Source organism: Falco biarmicus, chromosome 10 (assembly GCF_023638135.1).
Source record: "Falco biarmicus isolate bFalBia1 chromosome 10, bFalBia1.pri, whole genome shotgun sequence".
Taxonomy (NCBI): Eukaryota; Metazoa; Chordata; class Aves; order Falconiformes; family Falconidae; genus Falco; species Falco biarmicus.
The window spans coordinates 29,656,887-29,684,675 of NC_079297.1; the positions used below are offsets into that span (position 1 = coordinate 29,656,887).

At 38.9% G+C, this 27,789-nt stretch overlaps 1 protein-coding gene across 13 annotated transcripts in view; it reads left to right on the forward strand.

Annotated features, from left to right (window-relative positions):
• DENND5A (DENN domain containing 5A) overlaps positions 1-27,789 on the forward strand; it is a 70,878-nt gene that overhangs the window by 29,511 nt on the left and 13,578 nt on the right. For 4 of the 13 annotated variants that reach the window (XR_008824241.1, XM_056353692.1, XM_056353694.1 and 1 more), the window contains 12 exons: positions 8,165-8,482; positions 10,655-10,870; positions 11,786-12,020; positions 12,470-12,620; positions 13,186-13,279; positions 15,290-15,397; positions 16,387-16,518; positions 18,149-18,301; positions 19,121-19,225; positions 21,490-21,574; positions 22,801-22,888; positions 23,908-24,036. Coding sequence is in view for 12 of the 13 variants with exons in the window: in XM_056353692.1 (XP_056209667.1) it covers positions 8,165-8,482; positions 10,655-10,870; positions 11,786-12,020; positions 12,470-12,620; positions 13,186-13,279; positions 15,290-15,397; positions 16,387-16,518; positions 18,149-18,301; positions 19,121-19,225; positions 21,490-21,574; positions 22,801-22,888; positions 23,908-24,036 (1,814 nt within the window). In the remaining variant the exon portion in view is untranslated. The remainder of the gene's footprint in view (positions 1-8,164; positions 8,483-10,654; positions 10,871-11,785; positions 12,021-12,469; positions 12,621-13,185; positions 13,280-15,289; positions 15,398-16,386; positions 16,519-18,148; positions 18,302-19,120; positions 19,226-21,489; positions 21,575-22,800; positions 22,889-23,907; positions 24,037-27,789) is intronic. The other 9 variants (XM_056353700.1, XM_056353704.1, XM_056353701.1 and 6 more) reach the window with 7 other exon arrangements.

The window sequence follows — 27,789 nt, forward strand, 5'->3', positions numbered from 1 at the left end:
GGGAAACGCCCTACTTGCAGGCGCTGGTAGGATTCTCTAATCTCTGCCGTTTTCTCTGGTTGTTGTCTTTCTTCTATTATCATTTACATTACTGAGGAAGCGGAAGTGTGACAGGCAGAGGACTTTGTGGTGGTGGGTTTTATTTTTTTTATCAAGCAGTGCTGCAACATAGCTTGATACAAAAAAAATAAATATCTTAAAAAAGCTGCGTGAAATTAAAGACAAGATATTTTTGTGAACCTCCAGTCTGGTCACCATACCAACATTGCTCTTTTTCTCAAATCCATATGCTGATAGTTCTCGTTTGTTTTTCCTGGCAAGTTCAAAGGAAAACTTCTCTTCAAACTGTGGGGTTTTTTTTCTATGTCTGTTTTTTTCTATGAAAACTCAAGTATTTAATCTCTTGATTTCTTTCTTCCTTTTTTCTTTCTTTTTACACTGGCATAATTAATAACAGAGTAGTCTGTGTTCTTGCCATGAAAACAGTCTGTTGCTTTGTTTTACTACATCTTTACAAAATTTTGGTTGTACTGACAGGCCTAATTGATATGGTTAGTATACTTTTTAGAGGGAGTAGCTGGTGAGGTAAAATCCATATGTGGATGTGCATGTTAATATGCACCATGGGTTTTTTCACTGTTGTGAAGTGACTGTCCTCCTTTTGTAAATAATTTTGAAATCACTATAATACTTCCAACTAAATAAACATATTTTAATTTCAAATAAGTATTTCAATTGTTTAAAAGGTAAATTATTTTGAAGAGCTTTATCAGCTTACTTTTGGAGGTTTAAAGTAAGGCGGTTGATTTATTTTTAGACTTTTAAAATGAAATTAAATTAGTAATAAAAAATCATCTGGCATCTCAGTTTATGTTTTGTTTTAGAGATAGCCTTTTCTGAAGCTGGAGGAGTAGATTTTTTTGATAGTATCGTAGAGATCAGAATTGTCTGGGAGGGCAGGGAGAGAGGACACACAGGATTAAGATAGCAGGAGTGGTGTTCCCCTGTGATGGAATTTGCTGCAGGTCTTAACCTTGTCCTTCTGAAGGTTCAGCTTTTCTCTTTCGTAGCTGAAGAGTGTGCTCTTAAAAATTGGTACAGCGTGAGTAAGACTTAAACTGACAAATCCCCTTGGTAGTCAACGCTAGCTAAGGTTTCTTGTGAACTGGTGAAGTCCTTAGCACTATAGGCTGGGAATGTATCTATGACATAGAAATGGAGTTGAACGTGTGCTGGAGACTTCAAAGATGACTAAGAAGTTATCCTGTACCAATAGATTTGCTTATCTGAGAGGCGAATTAGACTGGGAAGATCAGGAGCTCACTGTTGTTGAGATTTTCATTGTAGAGAGTTTACTTTAAAACAAAAAAACAAAACAAACCCCTGCCTCCCCAAAACCTGCTGTTGCAACAAGATGTAAATGGGCCATTTTCCAATGTAAAGCAGAGTTAAAGTGCATACTGGTCTCACTAAGTGAAACTATTGGTCAGTATCAGTATTTCTGATACTAATAATTTACTCAGCTCTAATATATTTTGCACTGCAGATTACAGGTGCATCTTGAAGCTACTTCGCTTTATGATTAGGCTTTCAGATACCCTTCACTTAGAGAGCCAGAGAAGCTCTACAGTTAATTCCTGACATAGAAGCTGACAAGGAACATGCATAAAATGTGTTGTTCTAGAGCAGCGGAAGAGGGCATGTGGATTCTATTGGTTGTACTTCAGTAAAGACAGATTTATCATCAGTAACAAAAGAGATATTAATATTTAACATTGTTTTATCTCTAAAGTTTGGAAAGTATGTGATCCTTTATGAAATCATCAGGCTTAGATGAGGAACTTAATTTCCAAGGCCTGCGTCTAGGCTTCTGATTCATAGACGTGGCAAGTATCATAATTTTCCTCACCTACTGCAAATGGTGTATGAAGAGCTGTTCTATGTTCTTATTCATTACAAGTTCTGCAAAAAAAGTCTTTTTTGTTGTCTTGAAACTGCATAAACTGCGGTCTGTGTTGCTAATCTATTTACAGGGATTCACGGGACAGTGGCTGTTAAAGAAAGCAATATCTAGTTTGGACAAGGGCCGCAGAAGTGAGCTTTGATGGAAAGCCTAGTTAGTGCTTCTCAGTTGAAGGGCACTGTGGAAGAACATAACACTGCTATCTAGCGTAGCATTCGATGCATCAGTGTCACTGTAGGCTTCTTGATTGTGGTTTTATAATGAAGTTTTTAAAATACTAATTTGTTTTGCTCATAATGTTTTAGGTTAATATATGTGGAAATATTATCTGTCCTGACTTGGTCAGGTTTGGTTTAAGTCTTGCACACGTATACTATAAGGCTTGTTTTGGTTTACCTGTAGTGGCAGCCTCCCATATTTTGGTCACGTCTAGTGCTTTTAAGGGAATGCTTTACCATGGGAACGTGGAAGTCCAGCTGTATCCTTGAAGTTGATGCTTTGTCAGACGATGATTAAATCCTCAGCGTTAGTACAAAATTTGAGTTTAGACTATCCCTTGGGTACTTCAGAAAAAAGTGCCTGATGGGGAATTCATTGAAGTTCACCAATGACTCGAAGATCTGATTCTCTGTGGCCCATTAAAATTGTAGCGAAGGCGTACTGTAGGGTTGGGCGAGTTTCTGGTACGTGTCAGTGATACGGTGCACTTGAAGTTAAGCTTGTTCCTACACGTATTGCTGCTTTGCTTAGGGCTCTTTCTGTATGCATGAGCATCCTTGTGGTTTCACTGATAGCTGCATAAGAGGCTTGTAAGGAACCCAGAGAGAAAGGGAGGGACATGGGCGAAGTGATGCTAGAATAAGGTGCTGCAGAGATCAGCGGGGAAGGGAAGAACATGTAGCCGTTTCAGATGTTGCTGGTAGAACTGTGGTTTCTTTATCGGTAAAATTGATCAGAAAAAGTGGTTAAACTAGCTTTCTTGCAGATCATAAACATAGCAAGTACTAACATAAGATTGTTTTTTGATGTGTCTTTGAATTTCCTTTTAAAGACACTTTTGCAGTGCTATAGCCATGCATTTTTAAAAGCAAGTTAATCTGGGCAGTTTCATGATACTGGATTTGCATGTGCATCTTGCCACTGTAATGCAGGAGAATGGTGGAAATAGTAATTATTTTGAGTGGAAATTAGGAAGATTGAGTCTTTCAGCACTGGTTAAATCAAACAAAATTATTATCTTGTTAAAAAAAGCTTGTTTTTAATGGCTATCCCAAGGGTCTTGGGCAATAGCTTTTTCTTTTAGAAAAGCTGGAAGATTTTAAAAGCTAAAATCCAGTTCTCCACTAGTACAAGATGGATACGTGCTCTCAGTATTTTTATTTCAACCATTAAAAAGATTAAATGCTAAATGTTAACAAATTCTGCAGGCTTCTATTTTTGTATGTTGTTTTAGAAGATAAGAAAGATCTCTTGAAAAGCCCTTTTTCCTCTTGATGCCAACACATTTAGATCAGACTGACCAAGATAATTATTTTGAAAGATAATCACTGCTTTGTATGCATTCTCAGGCTATCTGCTGGTGTGATAGATCCTTGGTAATACCCCAGATTTATTGACAGAGTTCATGTTTTATGTTTTCCTGTGTTTCAGTGTTAAACAGCCACTTGAGTTAAACGTATGTTTCTGAAAGCTGCAGCAGTAAGTTGTTCTCAGTCACAGATTCTGGGTTGGTACAAAGAACAGCAGTGCTGAGAATAAATGCAAAAGCTCACCATTTGCTTACAGGAATGGCACGGGAGCATCCTTTAGAATTTAAGACCACTGTAAACACACTTTCCACAAGCTAGCTGTGTGTGTATCGATTTGCATGTCAATGTTTTCTGCACGTTAAGTGAAGTGGGTGGTTATTTGTAAGGTTGAAACCTAATGCACAAAGGTGCTACGTGCTGTAGAAATGCTGTAGATGAATGCTTTTTGATTTTTCCAATGCTGTATTCAAGCAGAAGCCTTAACTCAGAGCTGTGTTTCAATCTAACTGTCTAGGAGGGGATGTGAAAACCTGTATGGGACATATACTTTGAGCACCTGGGTTGCACGGAGAATTCAAGTAGTGGTGATTGTGCTATCAGAACTGACTGTTCTAAATAGCTGTAGACATCTATTTGCATACCATGTAATTATATATTAATATTTTAAATAAAGCATATTTTCTTTTTAGGCTGTCAGTACGTTGGGGAGCTTACTCGTTATTAGTGAACGTTAGTTCCTCCTTAGATGTCCTTTTGGCAGAACCTAAATAATTTCCTTCAGTATTTTTGAACAGAGCTGAAAGGAAGGATGTGGGCTTGTTGCAGGCCTGGCTAGATCAGTGTGTGGGTTTGGCCCTTATTGTGCTTGAGGTCAAACTAAAGAATTGCAATTGTCCTCTGGCTTCGCAAGTGGCGGGTGTAGTCCAGACCCCACTGAGCCAGTGGGAGGTTGTGACATTGACCTCGGGGGACCAGGCTTTGGCATCAGATACGTGAATGTTGACTTGCTTGCATTCACATTCCTGAGGTTTGTAAGACTTTCACGGGGACACGCTGTTATTTGCAATGATAAAAGTTTATGGGAAAAACAAGTTTTTAAATTAGGATGCGACATCCTTGTTCCGTAGTGTAGTGTCTCAGGAGGACATTTTGTTGTGTGTCCTCTTGTGACAATCTGTCATTGAAGTGGTGTGTAACTATCCGAGGCTTTCTTTTGGTCAGAAAACTGGTACCTCAGCAACAAATACAAGCATATTTGACTGTTCTAGAGACCTGAAATACCAAGCAGCTAACTTAAGGATTCTCTTTCAATTATGTCTTTACTGACACATGTTGCTAAGTATCTAGTCTTTATATCATATTAATTTTGTATGTGTAAAGTGATGATCAGTATATCCGTGGAGGCTTACGTACAGAGCGGTGAACTATTCATAGCTCACTCAACTGCGCTGCTTCCAGAAACAAAATAACTAAAACTTTGTGGCCAGAGAACTCATCTGTTTTTCTGCTTTGTGTACTTGCCCAGTTCCTAGCATGCAGAATGCTTTGGATGGCTATGATTGAAGAAAAAAATGTGCCATTTAATTTCTCTTGCTTTTTAAGGGAGAGGCCCCCTCTGTCCTTACTGGTAATCTGTTCTGTTGGATATGTATAGTGTAGCAGCATTGTGAGACTTACTGTTTTGGTGTCTGTTACTGATGGTTTATTTACTTAGGATTTAATTTTTACAGAAAAACGTAGTTTTGGTACCTCTTGAGGGCATGTGAAGGGAGGTGTCTTTGCCATTTCTGTTCCTTGGGGAACATGGCCCTTTCAGAAGTGCTTATGTAGTTTGTGAGTGTGACCTCAGTCTCCCTAAGAGAGTTGAAGTCATCTGCTGAATCTCCTTTGCTGGTGCTGCTCTAGGTAGTCCTCTGTTTTAGGGGTTATTAACCAGGCACTGAATAATTGTAGAGTGTCCCCAGAAATATTCTTTACACTCTTTAGAGTATTGCTGCACACTAACCTTTTTTTTTTTTTTTTTCTTCTTTTTTTAATGCTCTTATATAGGGCAAATTCTGGTAAGTGTCATAGTAAGTTGCATGATAAGCAATCATCATTAGTGGCTGAGAGAGTTTAAACTATGTCTGTTGCTCTTAAAGAGAAACCCTGCAGAAGGGGTATTTTATTGATTGGAAGAATTAGGCAGATGAGCCTAGATACTTTTAAGCAATTTCAGCAAGCATTATGGCTTTTTCTTCGTTGGCAAGGGGTTTATTTTCAGTTGAGGACTAGAATCTCTATATTGGTAAAGTTAACCTTTGGTTAGTTTTTGGCCAAGTGCTTTTTAGGTACAGCCAAGCTTAACGAAGAGCGATGTTTTCTGCAGAATCTGTGCTAAGATAATACAAAACAGAAGGCAAGTTGAATGACATCAATTTAAAGAGAGTTTTGAAAAGAAGTAATACAATTAAATTGTTTGAAGAGTCTGTTAATGAGTCTGTCTTCCTGTTTCACAGACATCTTGTGACGAATTAAATATTTTTTGTTTTTCCCTCAGCACCAATTGGTAGTCATTGTGCCTAGGTTCAAGGCTTGATTTCTCTCATATCTTGAAGTCCTTACAGCGTTCCTGATAAATATTAGCTGACTTGAATCCTGATCATCACAGAACCGTGTGTACTGTAGGAATGTTGAAGTTCCTAAATTTAGGTACTTGCTTGAAACGTGAGAGTTCTTGTGTCCATACTGTCCCTTTGTGCCAAATGCTTCTTTGAGGGAGAAGTGGATGCGCTCTGCCTGCATCCCCAGCCTGCTGCAGGCACTCGCACTGCCCGCTGTGTTTGAGAAATGCTGGTACTGGGGAAATCTGAACACCACCAACCTGTCTTATTTTAAAAATAAAAACTTCCTCTAAGGTGCACCAGAAGCTGTTTCAGAATAAAGGTCTTCGTTCTATTTATTGACCTTGGGTCCTTTTGTAAGACCTAATTCAATTTGGGATTGAATTTACAGTAAAGGATCTATACAAGAGCTGCTAAACTGTTTTATATGTGTTCCTTTGAGCCTAAGAAATCAATCCCAGTACTAAAATGCTAAAACATCAAAAAATGGAGAACTGGAGTTCTTCTGCTTACCTTTGTAACTATGGGTAACATTGTAGCAGAGCATAAATTGGACTTTTTCATGCAAAGTGCTGTGCAAATATAGTGTAGTATGTCCAGTGGAGTTCTGCTTTAAGAATGACGGTGTTTTTTAAAATTTTAATGTTGAAGTTCAAGAAATCAAACACAGCAGATACTTGTGTTTTAAGGAGAATTGACATCTCAGCTCTGTTCAGTAGAAATGCCAAGAGCGCTAATTCTGTCACAAGTATGAAATGATTGTCTTCACAACAGTTTACTTAAATGAAGGGATCTTGTCAGGTACAGCTTAACCTAGCCTACCCATGATCAATCCCACAGCAAAATCCTATTGGAAGTACTTTGTGCTTACTGATGCTTTGCTGTTTGTGTACATTGCTCTGATTTCTGGGATCATCCGTCATTCATTCAGTGTGAGGTTAATTTCTTCCAATTCAGTTGTGAGAGTGCTTCCTTCTGCACTTATTGAATCGTAAGAAATAACTGGAGATCTCCTAGCTTTCATGACTTGGTATGTATTTTTGCTGCAAAGGTATAGTGAGACTTGAGTTCAGGTGTCTCCTAAAATAATGCAGTGAAGCTAGGTCAAAACTACACCGTAATCTGGGTGAAGGGGTTTGGTATAGGGAAGGCTAAACAGGAAAAGTGACAATCCATATTTATTCTGCAGTGAAGAAAACCTGAAATGCTTCTCCCGAAAAGCAGTGTTTCTTCTTTATACATAACTTACCATGCAGATTCCACATAATGAACAGGGTTCTTGCTGTGATGTATGTAATATCATGAAAATGTTTGATACAGATTTTGCAATGCAGAAGCCAAAAGGGGAACCCCTCCCTCACCAACTACAGGGTGAGAAAAATGCTTGAAAGATGCTTAGCTTCTTTTGATGTTGCTGTGGAAGCCACATAGGTGTTTTTTTCTTTGGGGTGTTTTTTTTTTTCCCTTGGTCTTTATTGATGGTAAATGAGATAGCGGTTGATACAGGAAAAGAGAATTGAAACTAGCTCAATTCATTTTTCCATTTGGAAACAAATTTCTAAACTCATTGAAGGAATTGCCTTAGTTCTCAAATTGCTTACAAAAAAGAGAAGATAACTTTATTGCAGCTTCTGCAATATCAGTGTACCTTGGAATTCACCACATCTCTTAGAGTGGACTGATAATCCAGGCAGTGGGCAGTCACCTGTTTACATATGCATGTTTTTAAAATAGTCTTGCAAATATCCTGTAGTTAAAATCTAGCTGTTCATCTATGAAAAAATTCACATACCTGTACCTAGTATATGCTACAATCTCTTTTGTACCTGGTAAGCAACTTTAAAATGAGTCTTCTTTCCTAAAGAAAGACCTGAAGATGTAGGGCTGTGCTGCTTTCTTCAACGCTGACTAGCCAGTTGGGTTATGGCTGGGACAAGTCTGTTTTAGAAAATAACCAAATGCAAGTGTATTTGAATCTTTTAATAAGCACAAACCCCAAAGATGAATAAAGATGTGACCTTTGCGTTTAGTGATATTGTAACAGTATCCTGTTCTAAATTAAATCCCAGGCTAACCTGTGCTTTGTGGATGTAGACAACCATTTCATTGAGCTGCCAGAAGATTTACCCCAGTTCCCAAATAAACTTGAGTTCATTCAGGAAATTTCAGAGATACTAATGGCTTTTGGAATCCCACCCGAGGGAAACCTTCACTGCAGTGAAAGTGCCTCCAAGATGAAGAGCCTCAGAGCATGTGACCTGGTTTCTGATAAAAGAAATGGGAACATAGCAGGTTCACCTTTGAATTCCTATGAGCTGCTAAAGGAAAATGAGACTATTGCAAGACTCCAAGCACTTGTTAAAAGAACAGGTGTGAGTCTGGAAAAGGTAAGTTTTGAAATTATCTGCGTTCTCTCTGGCCCTGCAGTAGTAGTTGGTCTGAAGTCATGGTCCAAAGACACCGTTTGTCTGGCTTCACTAGGGAGAACTGTATGTTAACACGTTCACAACCTTGTGAACATCTCTAGAGACAAGGGCAAGCTTGGGTGAGAGAGGGCCCACAGCATTTAGTGAGACCTTTGGCTATCCTCCAGTTTCTTTGCCATGATAACTTGTTTTGAAATACACCTTGCCTTGTATATTCTTGGGTTTAAGACTTATTCTAAATTTACACCAATTTCTTATGTTTTACATAGCTAAAACTGACATCCAGATAATTGTGAAGTTGGAATCCAGTCTTGGTTTCTACAGCTATCTTTTTTCGTATTTTTTTTTCATCTTTTTTTTTTTTTTTTATCATTGTGTGTAGAATATCTGTAATTTTGCTTGTGTATATAATGTGCTTGCCATAGGGATATTGTGATGCTTTTTTCTGGTTGATGTTGTAAAAATGCATTAGTGTCTGATTCCCAGTGAGTGAATATGCACAGCTCGTGGTGACTCTGGTTGGATTTTTTGGGTGATCAGAATTGGGAAAAAAAAGTTTTGGCCCTTTTTGCATAAAAGGTATCACTTGAAAGACTGCTGTGGGGTTTTTTTGGGCCTTTGGGGAATGGAGATAAGATTTTCTCAGCAAAGGTTTTATTTCTTCCATGTTTAAATTATCATGACTGGTTCTTCATTGCTGGGTCTGATTCCTACCCATGTGACTGTAAGTTGGGCTACAGGTGGGACCTGAACAGAGGCAGAAATTGTGACCTACAGTAGGGTGGGGAGGGAGCTCTGGGGGGGGGTACAGGAAGAAGCATTTGGTTACTGGACAGGATTAGATGCTCAAATCAGCTGTGTTCCTCTTCTCAGATTTTTCTTTTGCATTGTCGTCTTCTTGTTCAGGAGAAAATTGGTAAGAAGCATTTGGTTTTTTGCTGAGTGGATTGGGAAGTGATGGGAAAAGTATGGTGCTTCTTAATTTCTTGTAAGTTTTTGCACATTCAGGCCCTAATCTACTCTGTACTCTCTTCCATAGTAGTTGAAGTCTCATTTTACTAGCTTTTTTTGTGATGATAGGCATGTATAGGTTATAACTGTCAAAATTTTCTCAAATGAGTAAATAAAAAACCTGCTTAATGCCAAATACCGAGTTAATGGGGAATGTATAGATGCCAAGGGCTATTTTCGAGATGCGGTTAGAAGAAATGACTGAATAGCAAAGCTTTCTCTAGCAGAGAGCATGGCTATACGATGCCATGTATGGCTGGCCTTGGACTGCTGTAACCAAGGTGCTTAAAGAAGCATGGGACAGCTGCAGCAACTGCATCATTGTGCCGATGATGTAAGCTGTAGATGTTATATCTAATTATGTGTGGTGGTGCCTCTTACAATAATTAATGAAGGCAGGGGTAGCAAATGCACATTCAAACTGGTGCGTGAATGCTTGTGGCTTTGATTATTTTTTTCCTAGATAATTCCTATCAAAACTGACACAAATTGAATATCTGAATCTCGGCTGCTGTTCCCATAAATCTTAGCCCACATATTAACTGAAAATGCATTTTATTTCAAAGATTGCTCTGGGCTGTTTAGGGATGAATTGTGCGTTATGCTGCTAAGGCTACCAGACATAGACAGCTTCCTTGTGCTGTGCATTCTGTCTGCATTTGAAGGCTGGTATGTGTCAAACTGTAACGGCACTAAACCTGGACTTGTATTACACTGGGCAGAAATAAGTATTTGCCTAATAATGCAGCAGTACTAAAACCCCCTAAAAAGCCTATGCAGGTGATTAAAAAGTACAAAGAAGTAAGTGTATGGCATATGTGGGTATGTATATGGTTGCCATCTATCCCATCTTGATCTAAAGCATATCCAGTGCAACCAGTACTAAAGTAGGTTATGGTTTATTATTGAAACTGGAGCTTTTGTAGGCAAAGATTTTTTTCTAGTTTTTTTTTTTTTTTTAATGTTGCTGTTCTGTTACAGTGCTTGAAACTGCAAGTTGTTGGGTTTTTTTAATTGGGATGTTAACTTGAGGAGTAGCAGCTGAATGGCAGATTAAGATCTAGTATACCTAGAATACCTAGCAAAGCAACATTACAATTTTTTTGTGTGTTTCCTTCTCAGCTGGAGGTGCGAGAGGAGACCAGTAGCAAAAAGGATCTTAAAATTCAGTGTGATGAAGAAGAATTCAAGATTTACCAGCTGAACATTCAAATCCGTGAAGTTTTTGCCAACCGCTTTACTCAAATGTTTGCAGATTATGAAGTATTTGTCATTCAACCCAGCCAGGACAAGGAATCTTGGTTTACTAACAGGGAACAGATGCAAAATTTTGATAAAGTAAGTTGTAATAAGAAGGTATGTCAATGTAAAAAAGTAAAACAGTACTCAAACCTAAGAATTTGTTTACAGGGCCGTGAAATGGAAAACAGTACTGTCAAAATTGTAATTCTTTTCCTTAAGTTTCAGTGTTCCCCCCAAAAAAGTCACATGTATATTATGAGGAAAAATACATACATGAGCACACTTAATACAAGTAAAGATACTCTTTTAAGGATATTATAGAAGAATACAGCTTACAGTAGAGAAATAGCTTAGAAAACCTCACTTTATTGCTAACCTCTACATTAAGGTTAAATGTTACTAGTGAAAAGGATATTTATCTTTTTCACCAGAAGAATTGCTGAATATGTTAATGAATAAAGCCACGACCTCATGTAACACATACATACACGCCAGTGTCCTCCTAGCTCTTTTCTAGGGAATGCAAGACCTCGTTCTTCAAATTTTGCTACTGTCTTCTTTACTGGAGATCAGATACTTGTCAGCAGGGTAGTTCACATGGGTGAAGATTATGTTGCAGCTCTGCCTGCTAAAACACTACTCTGATTCCCATCAAATTGTATGGAAGGATTCTCATCAACTTCATAAGCTTTGAGCTCAGCCAGCGGAACATAGTATCTGCACCTGTGGTACTGTTGTTGTGGTTTGCTGGGATTGTGCTGAAATTTTTAGAAAATTAAGGAAATGCTAAAATCACAGTTTAATACTTACTGTGCTGTATAGTAGGTGATTGTCATGAATTAGAATTAATGTAGACTATTTCAGAGATAGAATTGGTGTGTGTAATTAAACTAGGCTTTAAGTGGTACCAAAGCTCTCTCGTACATCCTTAATTAGAAAAAATTGGTGCTTTTGGTGGATGTAACTCTCTCTGCAGACTCCCAAACACTCTTATCTCTTCTTGTCTGTTAGGCATCTTTCTTGTCCGACCAGCCTGAACCTTACTTGCCTTTCCTCTCGAGATTCCTGGAGACCCAAATGTTTGCATCTTTTATTGACAATAAGATTATGTGCCACGATGAGGATGATAAAGACCCTATTTTGAGAGTATTTGATTCTAGAGTGGATAAAATCAGGCTGCTAAACGTTAGGACACCGACTCTGCGCACATCTATGTATCAAAAATGCACAACCATTGACGAGGCTGGTAAGAGTAATAAGCCACTTTCTTGATGCTTAAGAAAATACAACTAGTCGCCGCTGGTTTTTGTAGACATTAAAGTTAAGTAACAATTCATGCTTTGAAACCTCAAAAAAAAATAGACCAAAAAAGCTGAGGTGCAAAGCTGAACTAAATGTTATGTAGGAAGTTGAGATGTGAGATGAAATTCCTCTAAAGTTTAATTGAACTTGACTGTTTTCCTGCATGCCTTGTGTGAAAAATTTTTGACCTTAAGAATATAAACATTTTTTTTCCTTTTGGTGACAGTTCTTTGATGTTTAATATACTGTTGTACTTAGTGTACCTGTTTGGGTCAGTAAGAAACTTCCACCTCCCCTGCTAAATTTGAGATCCACTTTTAGTTGAGGATGTGTGATTATAGATACATGTCTGATGAAGACAGCTTTAAAATACAAACTTTTTTACTGTTTCAGAGAAATCTATTGAATTAAGGCTAGCAAAAATAGATCACACTGCAGTCCACCCACACTTGCTGGACATGAAAATTGGACAAGGGAAATATGAGCTTGGATTTTTTCCCAAGCTGCAGTCTGATGTTTTATCCACTGGACCAGCAAGCAACAAGTGAGTAACCTAGGGCAAGAGGTGCTGGAAAGCAAATTCAGTGTCTCCTTTTTAAAGTGAGATCAAATCAGATTATATGGGTGGGTTGTGTGTGGTGGGGTTTTTTTGTTACATCACTTGTATTCTTTCTTTTTTCTTTTTAAGATCTGGGCTTCCAGGGGCAAATTTACTTAAGAAAGCCCTATTATGTTTGAGGTTATAGTTGATTTACTTTGAGTTACTTATAATTACTGTCAATATGAAAGCAGATCTTCTTACTGGATCTCAGTTAAGGCCTAGCAAGTATTTTAGAATATCTTCTTAGAAGAACTTTGAAAGAAAAGGAAAAAGGTGTTAATTGTGACTGGGTATCGTAAAATAATGGAAAAACACAAAGCAAGTGTATAATGATCTAATTTTCTGAAATCCTTTGTTTGCCCGTATGTATTTGCAGCTGTGCTTTGTTTGATGTAATTGATGTCAATGTATTCAATATAAAATTAGATAGAAACTACTTATTTCCCTCATTGCCGCTGCCCTTCACCTAACTCTTGACATTAGCTTAATAATACTCTTCCATCTGTAGGTGGACTAAGAGAAATGCTCCCGCACAGTGGAGGCGGAAGGACAGACAGAAGCAACACACAGAGCACCTGCGTCTTGACAATGATCAGAGAGAGGTGAAAATTGTTCAGCTATAGAGATCTGATTATCTTTTTCCTCCCTAATTGCCTGAATAATGCTCTGTAACCTTTATGAAATGTCTAGACAGTTCCTTGCAGTTTCTGCTCTCCCTTATGTGTATCTAATACAAATTAAGTTCGTGGTCCTTAGCAGACCAAAATATCTAACTTGCTCACTCAAAGTTACACCATTTTTACCCCCTCTAAGGACAAAAATGTCATCCAGTGTTATGAGCGTTCCCTGAAAATGTCATCACATGTTGTAAAGATTATAGAAGGGGAGGGGAAAGCAGGGAGGCAAGGCAGAAGAGGGGAGTTAACCTTAACAGTTTTGTTTTTAGCTGTTTCCTGTCTCTAAATAACTCAGTCACTCTGTGCTGCTTTTTTATGTTTGATGGAGGAAAGATAACCACCTCCAGAGAGTGATTAATTTCATCCTAAAATCAGAAGCATTGCTGTTTTGGAGTTGCCTGTTCTTCTTCTGTAGGCCATAAAAGAAGTCTTAAGGTGGCAAATGGACACACAACCTCCTGTGAAGGTGGGAATGTGAACCCCACCGGTGCTGTCGGGTTTGTGTCTGCCTGTTCCAACACAGCACTGATAATTTCTCCCACCAGTGCTTCTGCAGCTGACACAGTTATTCTTTGTGGTGAAGGGATTTTGAAGGATCTGGGTGGTGTGAACTAATTACAGTACAGTTTCTGATTTGTGTGATACAGACTGAAAACTTCTTGTACTGGATGTTGATGTACAGGTAATTCCAAGAATCATCTGGTTTAAAATTTCAGAAATTTTTTTTTGTGTGTGTAGTAATCCCAAAGCTTCACTTCTCTTTAAATGTATATTGTTTGTTGAAGACAGTATTCTCTTGCCTTGCTTAAATACCCTCAAAAAAGCTTCAATTGGAACTTTGTAGCCTTGTGTCAGGGTAGTGCTGTCAAAGTCAAGTATCTTTGTCTGTCCAGTTCATCCTTTTATGGTAGTGATTAGTTTAATTTCCTTTCCTGTGTACTCATTGCCAGAATTTTCTCACTGGTTTGTTAAAAGTTTGTTTAAGTATAGTGTTGCCTATGTCATCCATAACCATGTAATAGAAGAATGTCTGCATAATAATAAAAAAACCTATGAGTAGTTTCTGGCTTTGATGTATTCTGTATATTCCGATAACTCTAAAGTACTTTTTACTTTAGAAGTAACAGAAATGAAGACTACTTGATTTGTGACATCATTATTGCTTTTAACAATTATGATGTTTAGCACATACAAACTTCTGGGATGCCAAGTAGGTAATTACAAAGGCAGAAATCTTGTAGCCTGTGGGTTATTTTGTTTGTTTTCCTTTTTAACTGACTCCTCACAAGTTGATTATTCTATAGGAATTACTCTGTCACACAAGGCAAATAATTTCCAAGGAATAAAATTTACAATATTTATACAGTACTAAAAATTACAAATACATGTTCAGGTGAGGGTACCAACTGCCAGATTAATCTGTGCTGGTGTTGTAGCGTTTTGTGCTGTACCTTTTTAACTATAATACTGAATGAACATTGCCCTCCCTCTGCCAGGTGAACCAGAGGCTTTCCTGTGAAGTTGGAAAGAATGGGGAGGGGGCCCTTCTGAGGCCAACACTGGAGGTCAGGCTGGGCAGGGGGCAATGGTTTTGAAGTGCAGTGCTGTGAGTTGTAGAGAAACTGAAGCTTTGGAGCAGGCAACAAAAAATCTGTGGAATTGAGACTTAGTGGCTTTTAACTTGAAAATCTTTGTGCCCAGTGGAGACAGAGTTTATACCAATCCAACGACTGAGTGCCGTCTTTTCTTTTTTCCTTTCAGATTCATTACTTACAAGTTGATTTTTATGTTGAATGCTTGGGAGTTCTGCGTTGTATTATGTCTTCACTCTTTTCCTTTTCTGTTTTGCATGCTTGCTTTTATTACTTCATATGTGCTTACCACTTTCACTTTACATGGTCTGCTTGGCTTTTTGCTACCAACTTGTTCTGCCAGCACCTGGACTTTTCCATGTCAGAGCTTCAGTTGCAGTTCTGTTTAGACTGGGACCAGCATGATTGGCCCTTCATGCCCTGTATAAAATCTGTCTCAGAGCATTATCTGGTATGTTGAATGCACAATATGACACTAATCATAATTCTGGATAAAGATGCACAATATAATGTATATATCATAGCTGTTTAGTTGCAAGGCTGATGGAGAAGGTGTGGTTTTCCCTCTGCGAAGATCATATGTTGGACAGATCTGTCTATTTGCCAAGTTTTCAGTTGGTTGTTATTTCAGTGTAAGCTAGATAAGTTACCTAGATAATCTGAAATGTGTACTAATGCTGCGTATTCTGTCAGTGCCTGTACAGGATTTTCTCTTTAGCACTTATTCACAGTTAACTGTGCCCCAACCAATCCACCTGGCTTACAAAACATTTGTCCTATTACTGTCTCTGAAGTGTAAACAATGGCAACTCCTTGATGGCAGTAACAGGAGCAGAAAAGCTCTTTCAAGTATAGTGAGTTCAGGAAATCATTTTGCTCAGAAATGCAGGTGGTTCACAGCTGAGAGCTGTGTGTAGCGTTTTGCAGCTGCTTCCTGGGAGGGTGGGTGAGAAACAGGAGATCTGCAGGAATGCAGGGCATGGCACAGATCTCGGGTATTGTCAAAGCTGCAGGCAAATTTTTCTTGCAATCCCTACGTAAAGCAGCGTGCCATTCGAATCGTCTTGGTCTGGGTAATTATTACAAGCTTGTCATTTTATATGAAAAAATAACAAGACAGTTCTCAGTGGTGGACGGAGTAGTTGAATCTCTCTGCATCTCAATATCCTTGGCAGTTTGTGTTGCATTTTTGTTACTCAGCAATGTGTGTTCTAATACTAATTGATATAAACGGGGATTTGATCTCCGGTGAAATAGTACCTGAAGTGTCTCAGCCCAATAGAGTGCTGGATGTAACAAGGGGCCTTGTCTGAAAGACCACGTGATCCTTTCCCCCTCGTTGCACAGGGGTGGGTTTTAAAGATAAGTTGACCCTTTTCTCTTCAAAGTAGTCTCACTTGCGCTTTTCTCTGTATTTGTCAATTTTCTACCCCAATGCAGAAGTATATCCAAGAAGCCAGGAATCTGGGCAGCACTATTCGGCAGCCCAAACTGTCTAACCTCTCCCCATCGGTAATTGCACAAACAAACTGGAAGTTTGTAGAAGGCTTGTTGAAGGAGTGCCGAAATAAGGTAATACAGAGAATAATTCTGTTCTTTTGCAGCTCACGGCCATCCTTTATGGACTATTTCGTGGTCAATGTGTTTGAACCCCCTTCTTCTGCCATCTCTTTCTGCTTTGTGTCTATAAACATTTTTGCCTGGTATCCATGTGAAGATTTTTGCATGGTAGTGAGAAATTCATTAAGAGATAACATTGAGAAATTCCACAAGGAGTGGAAACTATCAAGCAGATTTATGACAGAGAATGTGAAATGTTAGAAAGCGATTGAATACTCTGATGGGTCTTTATCATCCTGCTGCCCATGTCTATTATAGCGTATTTCAGTTCTCACTAACGAGATTACACTATTTCAATGAGAGTGAATATTCCAAAAGAGGAGGTTGTGGTGAAAATGTAGGAGCTTGTATCATACTAAAGGATGTGGGTTAACAAACTTCTGAAATGTTAGTTTTCAAGCACTTTACAAACTAATGTAGAATTTCTTCGTTGACATGCTTCACCATTATATATTTGACAATATATTAATCTGAATTAAGTGTTAATGTTTATATTAGCACGGTAAAGAGAATATTTATCAAGTAGACACATTCTTGCCTTCCGTCAGTGGAGGTAATACAGCAATTGTATACAACTTTTCATAAAACCATGTTTAATACATGCATCTACTTCTGATTTCACTTCAGTTTTCCGTATGTATGAAACAGTCCACATAATCACCTTCACTTAATAGGGGCATATGAGGGTGAAAATCCGTAGGGACAGACTTGGCTCTTTCACCGTGGGAATGCAGCTGTAGTGAATGTAGTGAGCTTGCCATTAGCAGAGAGAAATTACCAGGGGAGGTGAGGAGGAGGAGAAGCTGGAGACTCACTTGGAGTGCTTAGTCTCAGCTAGGACTGTGCATAGGTGCCTAAGGGAGTATTAGTCATTTTTGTTGCTATTCTAGAGTAGCTCTCAGATGAAAAAACCTGTAGGAGAAGAGCAGAAGTGATTCCCTGGTCATTTCCCCCTCCAGATAACTGTATGATTAATATATTGTGACTGGGGGACTGTACTTTAGAGCTTTGGTGATCCGTATGAAATTGTGCACTATTTGGGAGCGTGTGGTTCATCAGGAAACTCAAGAGAGACGCTCCAGAATGGGTTTGGTTTAAATGCAGATACTCATCTGGTAAAACAGGGTCTTACAGGAATGACCTATCCCCCTGCTGCTTGGAAGCACTTGGGCACGTTCCCCTCCCCTGGCAGGGGACGGACACAGTGTGCTGCTCCTGGTCCAGCCTCCCCAGGCTTCAAACCCACCCAAGACGTGTGTTGCAGGGCCTTGCTGCTGCACCTCTAGCTTGTCAGCGTGTGGCCTGCTGTTCCTTTTGGGGTTACTCTGTGGAGGCTTATGTGCCCCTTTGCAAGCCCCTTGTCAGAAAAGTGGAAGAGCCAGTGAAGTGGTCAACACTGGCGCTGCCATGGCTTGAAAAACAGGGATAAAAGAAATGCACTAGCTTCAGAAGTACTGTGTACACCCAGTTATTCTGCCAGATACTTGCTATTGTGTGCTTCCTTGTTGGCTATTAAGTAAGTGTAAGTGATCTTGAAAGTTCCCGCAGAAAGAATTAACTCTTTTGCTTTCTCCTTTTTGAGACCAAGCGGATGTTGGTTGAAAAGATGGGTCGAGAAGCTGTGGAGCTAGGTCATGGTGAAGTGAATATCACAGGCGTAGAAGAGAATACCCTTATAGCCAGTCTGTGTGACCTCTTAGAGAGGATATGGAGCCATGGTCTGCAAGTCAAACAGGTGAGGAATGAATATTCCTGTATGTTATCTGAGCACACTTCCCTAAAATCACATGTCAGAGGATACCTTTTGTGTGTATGTAGGTGTGTTAAAATACTTGTGTGTGTGTCCCCAGCCCTTTTTATGTCGTTTACTGCACCCTTGTCTGTCTTCACTTTTTGCTGTGGGCTATGTGCAAGCATACATCTAGATGTGCTCCACAGATGACTTCTTGGGATACTCTTTCTGTTTAACCTGGGGTTTTGGTTTGATTTGTGAGTTTTGGCATTTTTTTAATAGGATGGTGAATGAACTATTTCGGTGTTGTTAGTACTTTTGTTTGTGAAGTTGTGTTGACTAGAAGGCAGCATGTGCCAAAGGTGCTGTCGGTGGGATGTGGTGTGGAGAATTTGTTTTCATGAAGGATAATTTAGTTTTTAAGAGTAAAAAACTTGCTATTGTGTTTTTTTTCTGAATGGTGTAGGGATAGTTAAGTGACTATTGTCAAGCACTAGTTAGAGGTGTTTTCCTATGAAATTAATAATTTTGTTGTGCTCTTCTGTTTGGAGTCGCTTGTGGGACTAGATGGAGCTTGAAAGGCTTTTATCCTTTCCTCCTCCTTTGTACAAAGGAATAGCAAGGACAGTGAAGATGTAACTGTCGTTTTTTAAAAGAACGTGCAGAATAAATGCACATAATCCAGACAACTGTAATTCATTATCTCTGTTCCCAGCACCCAAGCGCCAGCATTTAAATCTGCTCTCCTTCAAACTATGTAGCAGTTCTCTGTGTGAAGATTTATCATGTGATTCTTTCCCTTCCCTCTTGTATATCACTTAGGATAGAAGCTGTACTGCTTTCGTCTTAGAAGACAGAGCATCAGCATACTCTGCTTCAACTCAGATTTGGGCCTTTCAGACCACCAGACGGCCAACCCTACATAAGGTTAATGCTTTGGATTGATTGCAGATGTTGGCAGATGGTGCTGAATGGTGGAATAAAGAGTGGTGGAATATAATAGAGGCCTGATGGAGGAAGTGCAGTGCATCTCATATTATGATCCACAGTTAAAAAAAAAAACCAACAAAAAACCAACAAAAAAAACCCCAACCAAAGGCCTAACACAAAAGCACCACCAATTCTCTGTGTGTTCTGGCCTTTATTAAATATGCAAAAGCCTGCTGTTTCATACATCGATTTTATTTTATTTATCAATAATGAGCCAAGGAAAACTCTTCTTTCTCAATTGACCTTAGTAATGAAGATGGCTTTCCTTCCACCAATCCCAGCTTTTACCTCTCCCCTGCTGATGAGCCCTGATAGTTCTACATTAGCTACCTACTGATTCTTCCACGTGCAAAGTAAACCCACACCTTCCTGTGCCCAGAGCAACGCGGGAGAGTTGCTGGATACAGGGTCTAATGACTGAAGTAGTCTGAACTTTCTGCAGACCTTGGTTATTCCCTTGCCCGTTATGTCCCACTGCTTTCCTTAGGCTGCCTTCCTTTCCCTTATAGATATAGCTTGCATCATCATTGCTATTTGGTGAAGTTAAAGAAGAGGAACATGATGGTTAAAGGAAGTGGGCAGATAGATACTGCATGAGTTCTGACATTCGTCGTGATTGTTGACATTTTTGCTGCCAGATCCTTTGTTTGCTGCTTGATGTGACTGTTGCCATTCTCCTTGCCATGGCAGCTGAACACTAGACTGCGTGTGCATGTGTGTGTTTGTTGGGAGTAATGCTGTTGTAGATGTAACTTGTTCCCTGGTTGATAGTTTTCATGCCCTCTTTTCATAAGACTTAAAATTTTGGCTTTCCATGTTGGATCAATGAAGGCATTGAGCTTCTCTGGATTTTTTTGTATCTTCACCACTGAATGCATATTTTTAATTTATCTTGATACAGATGTTACAGACACTCTAGGCTTTATCTTCTGGAGCATGCCACTTCAGGAATAATGCCTCATAGTTCTTTATGTCAACTGTAGTGAGCTATAGGATTGAAGTGTTTAGAGATTTTTTTTTAAAAAGACAGTATAATCAGAGTTAAACCGTAATTACTGCACCTCTTAGGAAGGCATTTATATGATTTTAGATTACTTTGATAGTGCTGAATTGTCAGCTGTGCTTTACAGTTAGGGTTTCTGCACAAAATGTTGTAATAAAAAATATGGCTTTATAATAGAACTGCTTTTCTGAAATGCAGGATTGCTAAATCTTTACTGGGATTTCAAGTTAATATAATAATTTAGGAAGGTGATAAGTAATACTGATTATTTTCCTCTGTAAGTAATGCCAGTTGATATGCTGAAGAGCCCCTGTTCAGTTACCGCTGCCTTTCTGCGGCTTTGCAAGATTTTGGTTTATCATGCAGGATATTTTAGGATGAATCTAAGAATCTTTTTAGTTTGCCAGCAAAAGATTTCTGCACACCTTGCTTTAAGCCACCAGAGCTTTTTAAGAAGGCAACATAACAAGCGAGTTGCACTTTTAACATCATTTAATGCATTTATCTTGGCCTAAATAGTACATCCCGAATTCTAACTTTTAAGTTGGTTTTCCATGATGTGTAGAGCTGAAGTATTCTTGCTGATAAGCTTTCATTTCCTGCTTGTGTTCTGGGTTGTCTTACTGTGTTTGTGATTATCCAGGTCTTTTGCCTGATGAAATTGAGGGGGGATCTTTGGAGGTTCTAAAACTTTCCAGCATACATCTGTAGCCCAGGATTACCCTGAAGGCAACAGATGTGCGAGGCTGGGTCTGGGTATGAGATGGATTACTCCGGCTGGCACTGCATCCCTTGTCATGGTACTGCTGGAGAGGCAGGAAGGGGAAGGCACATAGTGCAGGTTACAGCCTCAGCCTCAGAACTCTTCTCAAACACAGTGTTTTACAAGCCTTGAAATACTTTCTTGTCATGTTAATGAACTATGAAGATCAAATTACTTTTTCCTGTTACCAGAATCCTTAGATCCCAGTAGTTTTGACTCATGCTTTCCTTAACCTCTTTACAGCTCCTGAGCACCTCTGCTTGTGTCTCATTTTTGGTTTTTACCAATGACTTTAACAGAGATAAACATATTTAAAGCAAGTTTTTTCTATGGCTGATACTTTCAATGATGATTTAAACTATTCTTTTTTATTTGTTAGTTATTTATTCAGCTGATAGTGATTTCTTTAACTAACTTTTTTAAAATTTATTTTAGGGAAAGTCTGCTTTGTGGTCTCATCTGTTACACTACCTAGAAAACAGACAGAGAAAAACTACATCGGGCAGCTTCAGTACCTCAGGTAAGGTTAGCTTCTGCTGGAAGATGATGCACATATGCACTATGCAGAGATCATTTCCTTGGAAATATCCTTCACTCAATATAACTAAATCAAGTTTTCTATCCGCTACAAAATTAATAGGGACCTGGTGTATTGCCTTAATATATTTCGTGAAAAATAAACTTTTTTGGATTGAGCCTACTTGTTTGACTGCAGTAGTCAGATACCAAAAACATCTGATGTTTCCAAGATAGGCTTTAAAATGGATTGCTCCAATACGCCATCCTCCATATGACACATAGTCACTGCATGAGTGGCAAAGCATATTATGTTACGGCTGGGGGTGGAAAACAAGTATAAGCATATAAAATTGTATTATGCATCCTGAAGTTTTATATTCTCTCTTGAAAAGTAACTGAACAGTAACTCGTGGTTTAAAAGATAACACTGAAGAAACGTATTTTTTCAGATGGGGGCATAAGATACAACTTTGGAGAGAACAACGGGTTTGGGGGAGGCAGTGGGTGCCTTTTCTTTTTAAGCTGCTTAAGGTAAAAAACTGAACATTACTAAAATGCATAAGGTCCTGTAAGCAATCAAAACCAAAGAACTGGAAAGTATTAGGGTTTCCTGAATGTCACTTGGTCTGTAGCGTTTTTCTCTATAATACTGAAATTACAATCAGTTTTATGTGTTCTGACTTGGGATTGAGGGCAGGGACTGTGTTTAACATACAACTTGATTCTAAAGTAGTGGTTGAAAGATAAGACTAATAATATTGTTTAAAAAAACCCCAAAGTGTGCTATTAAGAGTGTTACAGGAGTGTGTGAAGTGATAGATTAGTTAGGCCATGTGTGGTGTACTGAGTAAAACATATTGAACACTATTTTTTGGCGTCAACAGTGCCAGTCAGTTTTACTACATACAAAGGAAACAGGGTAGTCTTTAGAAAATAATACTTGATTAGTGTATGTCTTAAGCCATTTGATGTCATACCAATTTCAGCTGAAGCTAAGCTCATTAATGTGTTAATGCTCAGTGTGTGCCGATCTGCATAACCATCTGTGTAGCGTATTAGATTTTCATGTTATTTGAAGCGGAAATAATGCCACAATATCTTCACAAAGCAGTGAGTCATTATTAACATAAGAGTGCACGTTGCGGTGTTAATTCACCTTTTTTCTTATATTGATTTTAAAATGTTTAAATGGATTTCTACTAACAAGGATTTCTGTTCTTCTGAAAGTAGGAATACTTCTTGATTCGGAAAGGAGAAAGTCTGATACCAGTCCAGCCATGTCACCTCTTAGAATCTCTCTCATCCAGGATATGAGGTGAGTTTAAACTATTAAAAGCAATACAGAAACCCCATGATACCTGCATATTTGTGTCTCTGTATAATGTGTACCATACAGAAAAGTCTGTGTTTCATACACCAGGAGATGGATATGGGGAAGGAACCTGCTGAACTGTTTTAAAGTTTTAAAGTACATAGTGCAACCTTTTCATTGACCTCCACAAAAAGATATTTTGTACTGCAAAGTTTGTATATTGTCGCAGCTACTAGCTTATAGAAATACCCTGACACAGTTTTCATCTTTATAAAGTATTCTGTATTGTTTTATTTCCGCAGAGATGTGGGTGTAGCATATGTGTTTTCCCAGTCATTGCCAAGTTGGTTGATTAGCTCTGAGCTCATTCTTGCTTCTCAGTGAAGAAAGCAGTTTAAAGAAATTCTTTGATCTAAAGGATGGGCTATCTGATGTTGGGTGCTGCAGTGTGAATAAAACACTAACTTCTGCTCAATGCCTTCTTTTCATTATGTCAAAAAACAATATGCCTAACTTGTGAATTAACTTTTAAAGGATTTTTCTTTCCTCCTTTTTCCTTACCAACATCTGATACTTTTCACTAGGGAGGAGTGATTTGAGGGTTTTCAAGGGACGTGGTTGTCCTTTTAAAATATACCCTTTGTGTCTTGTATGGAAGAAAAGCTACTACTGAGCATGCAAAGACAGTATTTAATTTTCCAAAGCACTCAGCCATAAATATTGCAGTGATAAGAATCATTCTGGACCTGAAATCATGTGAGGCAATGGGTCTGGTTTAGAATTTTGTAAATAGGGCACTGCATTGCAGATATTTCCTTTCCAGGCTCTTACTGTTTTTGAGGTAGATATTTGAGGAATTTAGATGGTGCTGAATACTAAGGTGATCATGTCTCTTTTTCCAGTAGTTTGCCAAGAATGCAAAATATCAGGCAAAATTTCTTCTTCAGCCTAGCTTGGTTCAAAAGAACTGTCACACTGAAAATAATGGGCAGTGTCTTTTTTTGTTTGTTTGTTTTTTCCAGGCATATCCAGAACATTAGTGAGATCAAAACAGATGTTGGCAAGGCCAGAGCCTGGGTTCGTCTCTCCATGGAAAAGAAGTTGCTCTCTAGGCATCTAAAACAACTGCTTTCAGATCATGAACTCACAAAGTAAGATGATTTATCTTGGGCAAAGCTTTTAAAAATTTAAACCTGTTGAGTTGCTAGACTTCAAAAACCCAGAAGTGCCTATTCTTCCATCTGCTTAGCAGTGTACAAATGGAATAGAATAAACCAGCCTTCCGAGTGTGTGTCTACCTGTGTGTGAGCTATTTGGGAATTATGATTCAATGTTGGGGCTTCTCAGGTACAGAATCAGTTTTGTCAGCATAGACTGTTTGCGACTTTGAAATCTTCAAAAACTGCTAGGGATTAAATGAAATCGAGCGTAAGTCTAAATGCCACTACTTTGCTGAGTCAAGCTTTTTATCTTGGCCCCCTTTCTGTAACTGGGGGGTGATTTTGTTTTCCTTGGATTGTTTGTGTTTTTGCAACGTGTGGCAAAGTGCAGCTTAGGTCCTGGTTGCAGTTCTGTCACAATATGAAGAGCGTAAAAGGCACATCCAGATGTGCTTCTGTGGTTCTCTGATCAGTGTGACTCAAAGTGACCATTCCTTAGTTTCTCACTTATGTCTCCAAATCTGAGACATTCTTGTAACTCTTTTCAGTGCCATGTAAAACAATGTAGATAAACCACACTAGAAGTTGATTTAAAGAGAACTGATGAATGGTGTACGTGCAGCACTTTGAAGGTGACTAGGAAGGCTGTGATGATCAATTCTTGAATCTCATTTTTGGGTCACAAGCTCAGGATGAGATCTGGTAATCTTTTGCAGTCTTCCATGTTAATACTTCAGAGCATGATTGTCCACATCTCTAGATCAAACTGACAGCTTTGCATTTATAGCCTGCTTAAGAACATAAGGTGAATTGCTTTCATAATAGTCAAATATCTGCTATTATGATTTTTTTTTTGGTTTGGGGTTTTTGTGGGGTTTTTTATTTCCTCTCCTAAACGTTTCAAAATACATGACTTTCAATTCCTTGTATATGAAGTAATTTAAAAAATTATGAAAGGACCCAACCATTGAGACCCAAAACACGATTTAAAGAATAATTGTACCATAGGAAGAAAATGGGAGAAGTGCATTAAGTATGAGCGGAAGGGGGTATGTGATTGAAAGCTGAAGACTTGGACCTGCAGTAATTTCAAGTACTGCTGAGTTAAACTGGCAATAGTGGCAAAAGTACTTTGTACTAGTGCTTTGTGCAAGTACGGATCTTGAAGGGCAAAAGGAGAAATGCTCAGTACAAGGACCTATTTACTTGATGATGTCCAGAGCACATTTACATTCTATTATCTTTGTAAACATAAATAATTATTTTGTAAATAGTACCACAAATTGGAGTACAGGCCATATTTAATACTAATTGTTGTAGGAGTAACAGTTTGAGGTTTACATACACAAAAATGTATTGCTGATAAGGTTGGTTATACTGTTTACTGTGTGGAAATTAAAGGTTCTCTTGTATGGGCCCTAGTAATTGTCGTTAGCTTTAATTGAAGACTTCTTCCTGGAGGCAACTTAACCTGTACTGTCTACCCTTCCTGTCCTCTCCTCCCACTCACACCCACTTGCAAGAACTGTCTCCCCCTCTCAATTTCCCTAAACCCTAACTGCTAATTATTTGAGATTTGCCTTGTATTGAATTATGTTGGACTTCCTGATGAATCTGTGGCTTTCCAACAGCAAGCAAGGCAAAGCTGAAGGACAGAGTGAGGACAGCTAATGAATCTACCTGCACTCTTAAGGTTAAGCCTCTCCAGTGAAGTCAACAGTCCAGATCAGGTTAAATTTAGCAGTGCTTGTGCCATGCAGTACAAGTGCTGTGAGAGGAGTTTCCATACCCCACCATGCTCCACACACCCTCCCACCCCCCTAAGAAAAAAACCCCAACAAACCCCAACTGTCTTGACACTGGCCAATGCACTGTTTGTGTCTGAGACAGATTCTGATTCTCTAGAACAGCGTGAGACAGCAGCAAAAAGATGTTTAAAATGGAAGCGATGAGCAAAGGAGCAACTTGCATAGGAGTGACATAAATTTTTTGTAATCCAGCGTGTTTTGTGCTGCATTTAGATGTCCTAGTTAAAGAAAGGTGTTCTAGGCAGCATGGATTTCAAGTGTGCTCCATTTGTTTTTAGAGGAAGCAGTACCAAGTTCAGTGAGGTATTAAAAGTAATCGTACAGCTTCTGCCTTTTTACAGTTATCGTGATTGTGTGGTGTTCTTTTTCAAAGCAACTGTTAGATATTTTAATTAACCCTTTTTTCTTCACTTGGCATTTTCTAAAAAATACAAGAAAACTGAAACGTGTTTGTTTTCTTCCTAGTCTATAAAGGGACAAGAGTTAGGGCACGGAAGGAAATCACATAGCCTCACTCCCCAGTGGCCTTTGTGTGCACTAGTAAATTGAGAAATCTTACACTTTGAAAAGGACCTTTGTGGATAGACTGTCTGAACGCGTGGTTCAGGTTATTCAAATGAAACATGGACATGATCAACTGTGAGACCGTTGTGGGTTTGCTACACTTGTGGCTACAGGCAGGTTATGGTGGTTTAAGGCTCAGTATCCTTATTTCCATTGCACAGTTCCTGTCAATCTCCAGTGTTAGGTTTGTTATGTAAGTGAGAGTGCGTGTTTGTGTGTGTTAATCATCATTGATTTGTTTTGCAAATCTCTGACTTGTGAGTCACTTGCTGACTTTTTTGTAATTGATATCTGGAATTGAGGGGAGTTGTCCCGATGCCCTCCTGGCAAGAGCAACCCGTGCCTGGCTGTGTCAGCACTTCTAATGCCCAGTTCATGCATTTGTGATGTTTTGAATATTCCTCTAGCATCAGTTGGATTTTGATGTATCCTGGCATGCTCTTTTGATTGTTCACCAACACAGGTATTATTTATTGGTTGCATAATTAACAAAAATAGTGGTGATTGCTGTGTACAAGTGAGTAACTGGAAGATATTTTCCAGTCCAAATTTGCACTTGAAAAGGTTGAGGTTGTAAATTCTTCTCAGGGTTTCTCAGTTGCAAGTCTTGCAGTGTGAAATTCTCTTAATGTGTGGGAGTGATTTCAGTAAGACTGAGTGCATTCTTTGCATGGGCGGTAGTGCCTCCACTAGTGAGAGGAGGCTACTGAGCAGCATCTTTTGACATTTCCACTTAAAAGAAGTTGGAAGTTCTGTGAGGTGTTGCAGTCCTAGCAAAGAATTTGCAACCCAGTAAAAGGGAACAGCAGAACTTTAGGCCACCTTTTGCACGCTTGTGATTTTGGTTATGTCAGGAGCTGTGTGCTGTCAGCACTGAAGCTATTCCCTACCTTAATGTGCAGGTTGTTGTAGGCCCTGGGTTATCACCTATAAATTAATACAAGCAGATGGCCCCAGTGTTTGCCCTAGTATCCTTTGAAAATAGTCTTCTGTCTTATGCATGTGCTCGAGGACTCCACACGGCACCATCTGCTTGGAAGTAACTTAAGAGGACTCTCTTTACTTCAGTTCTGTCATTTTACATAGCCAAAAGAAGTACAACATTTCTTTTTCTAACTTTTGGGGTGGGTTTTGGTGGGAAAAGACTCTCGGACCACCCCAAACCTTGCTTTCAAGGGGTGGAAAATAATGTCAAGTCTGGGGCTGATGCACTTGGGAGACTTCAGGCTTGCAGTGTCAACATGTCTTGGCACATTAAATACTATTGGCTTTACCAGTAATTTGTAATCACTTGCCCATTCCTCAGAGTTTACCTAATAAATAAGCACTATAGAAAATATTTCACAGAAAGCATTTTGTTACTATGACAGAT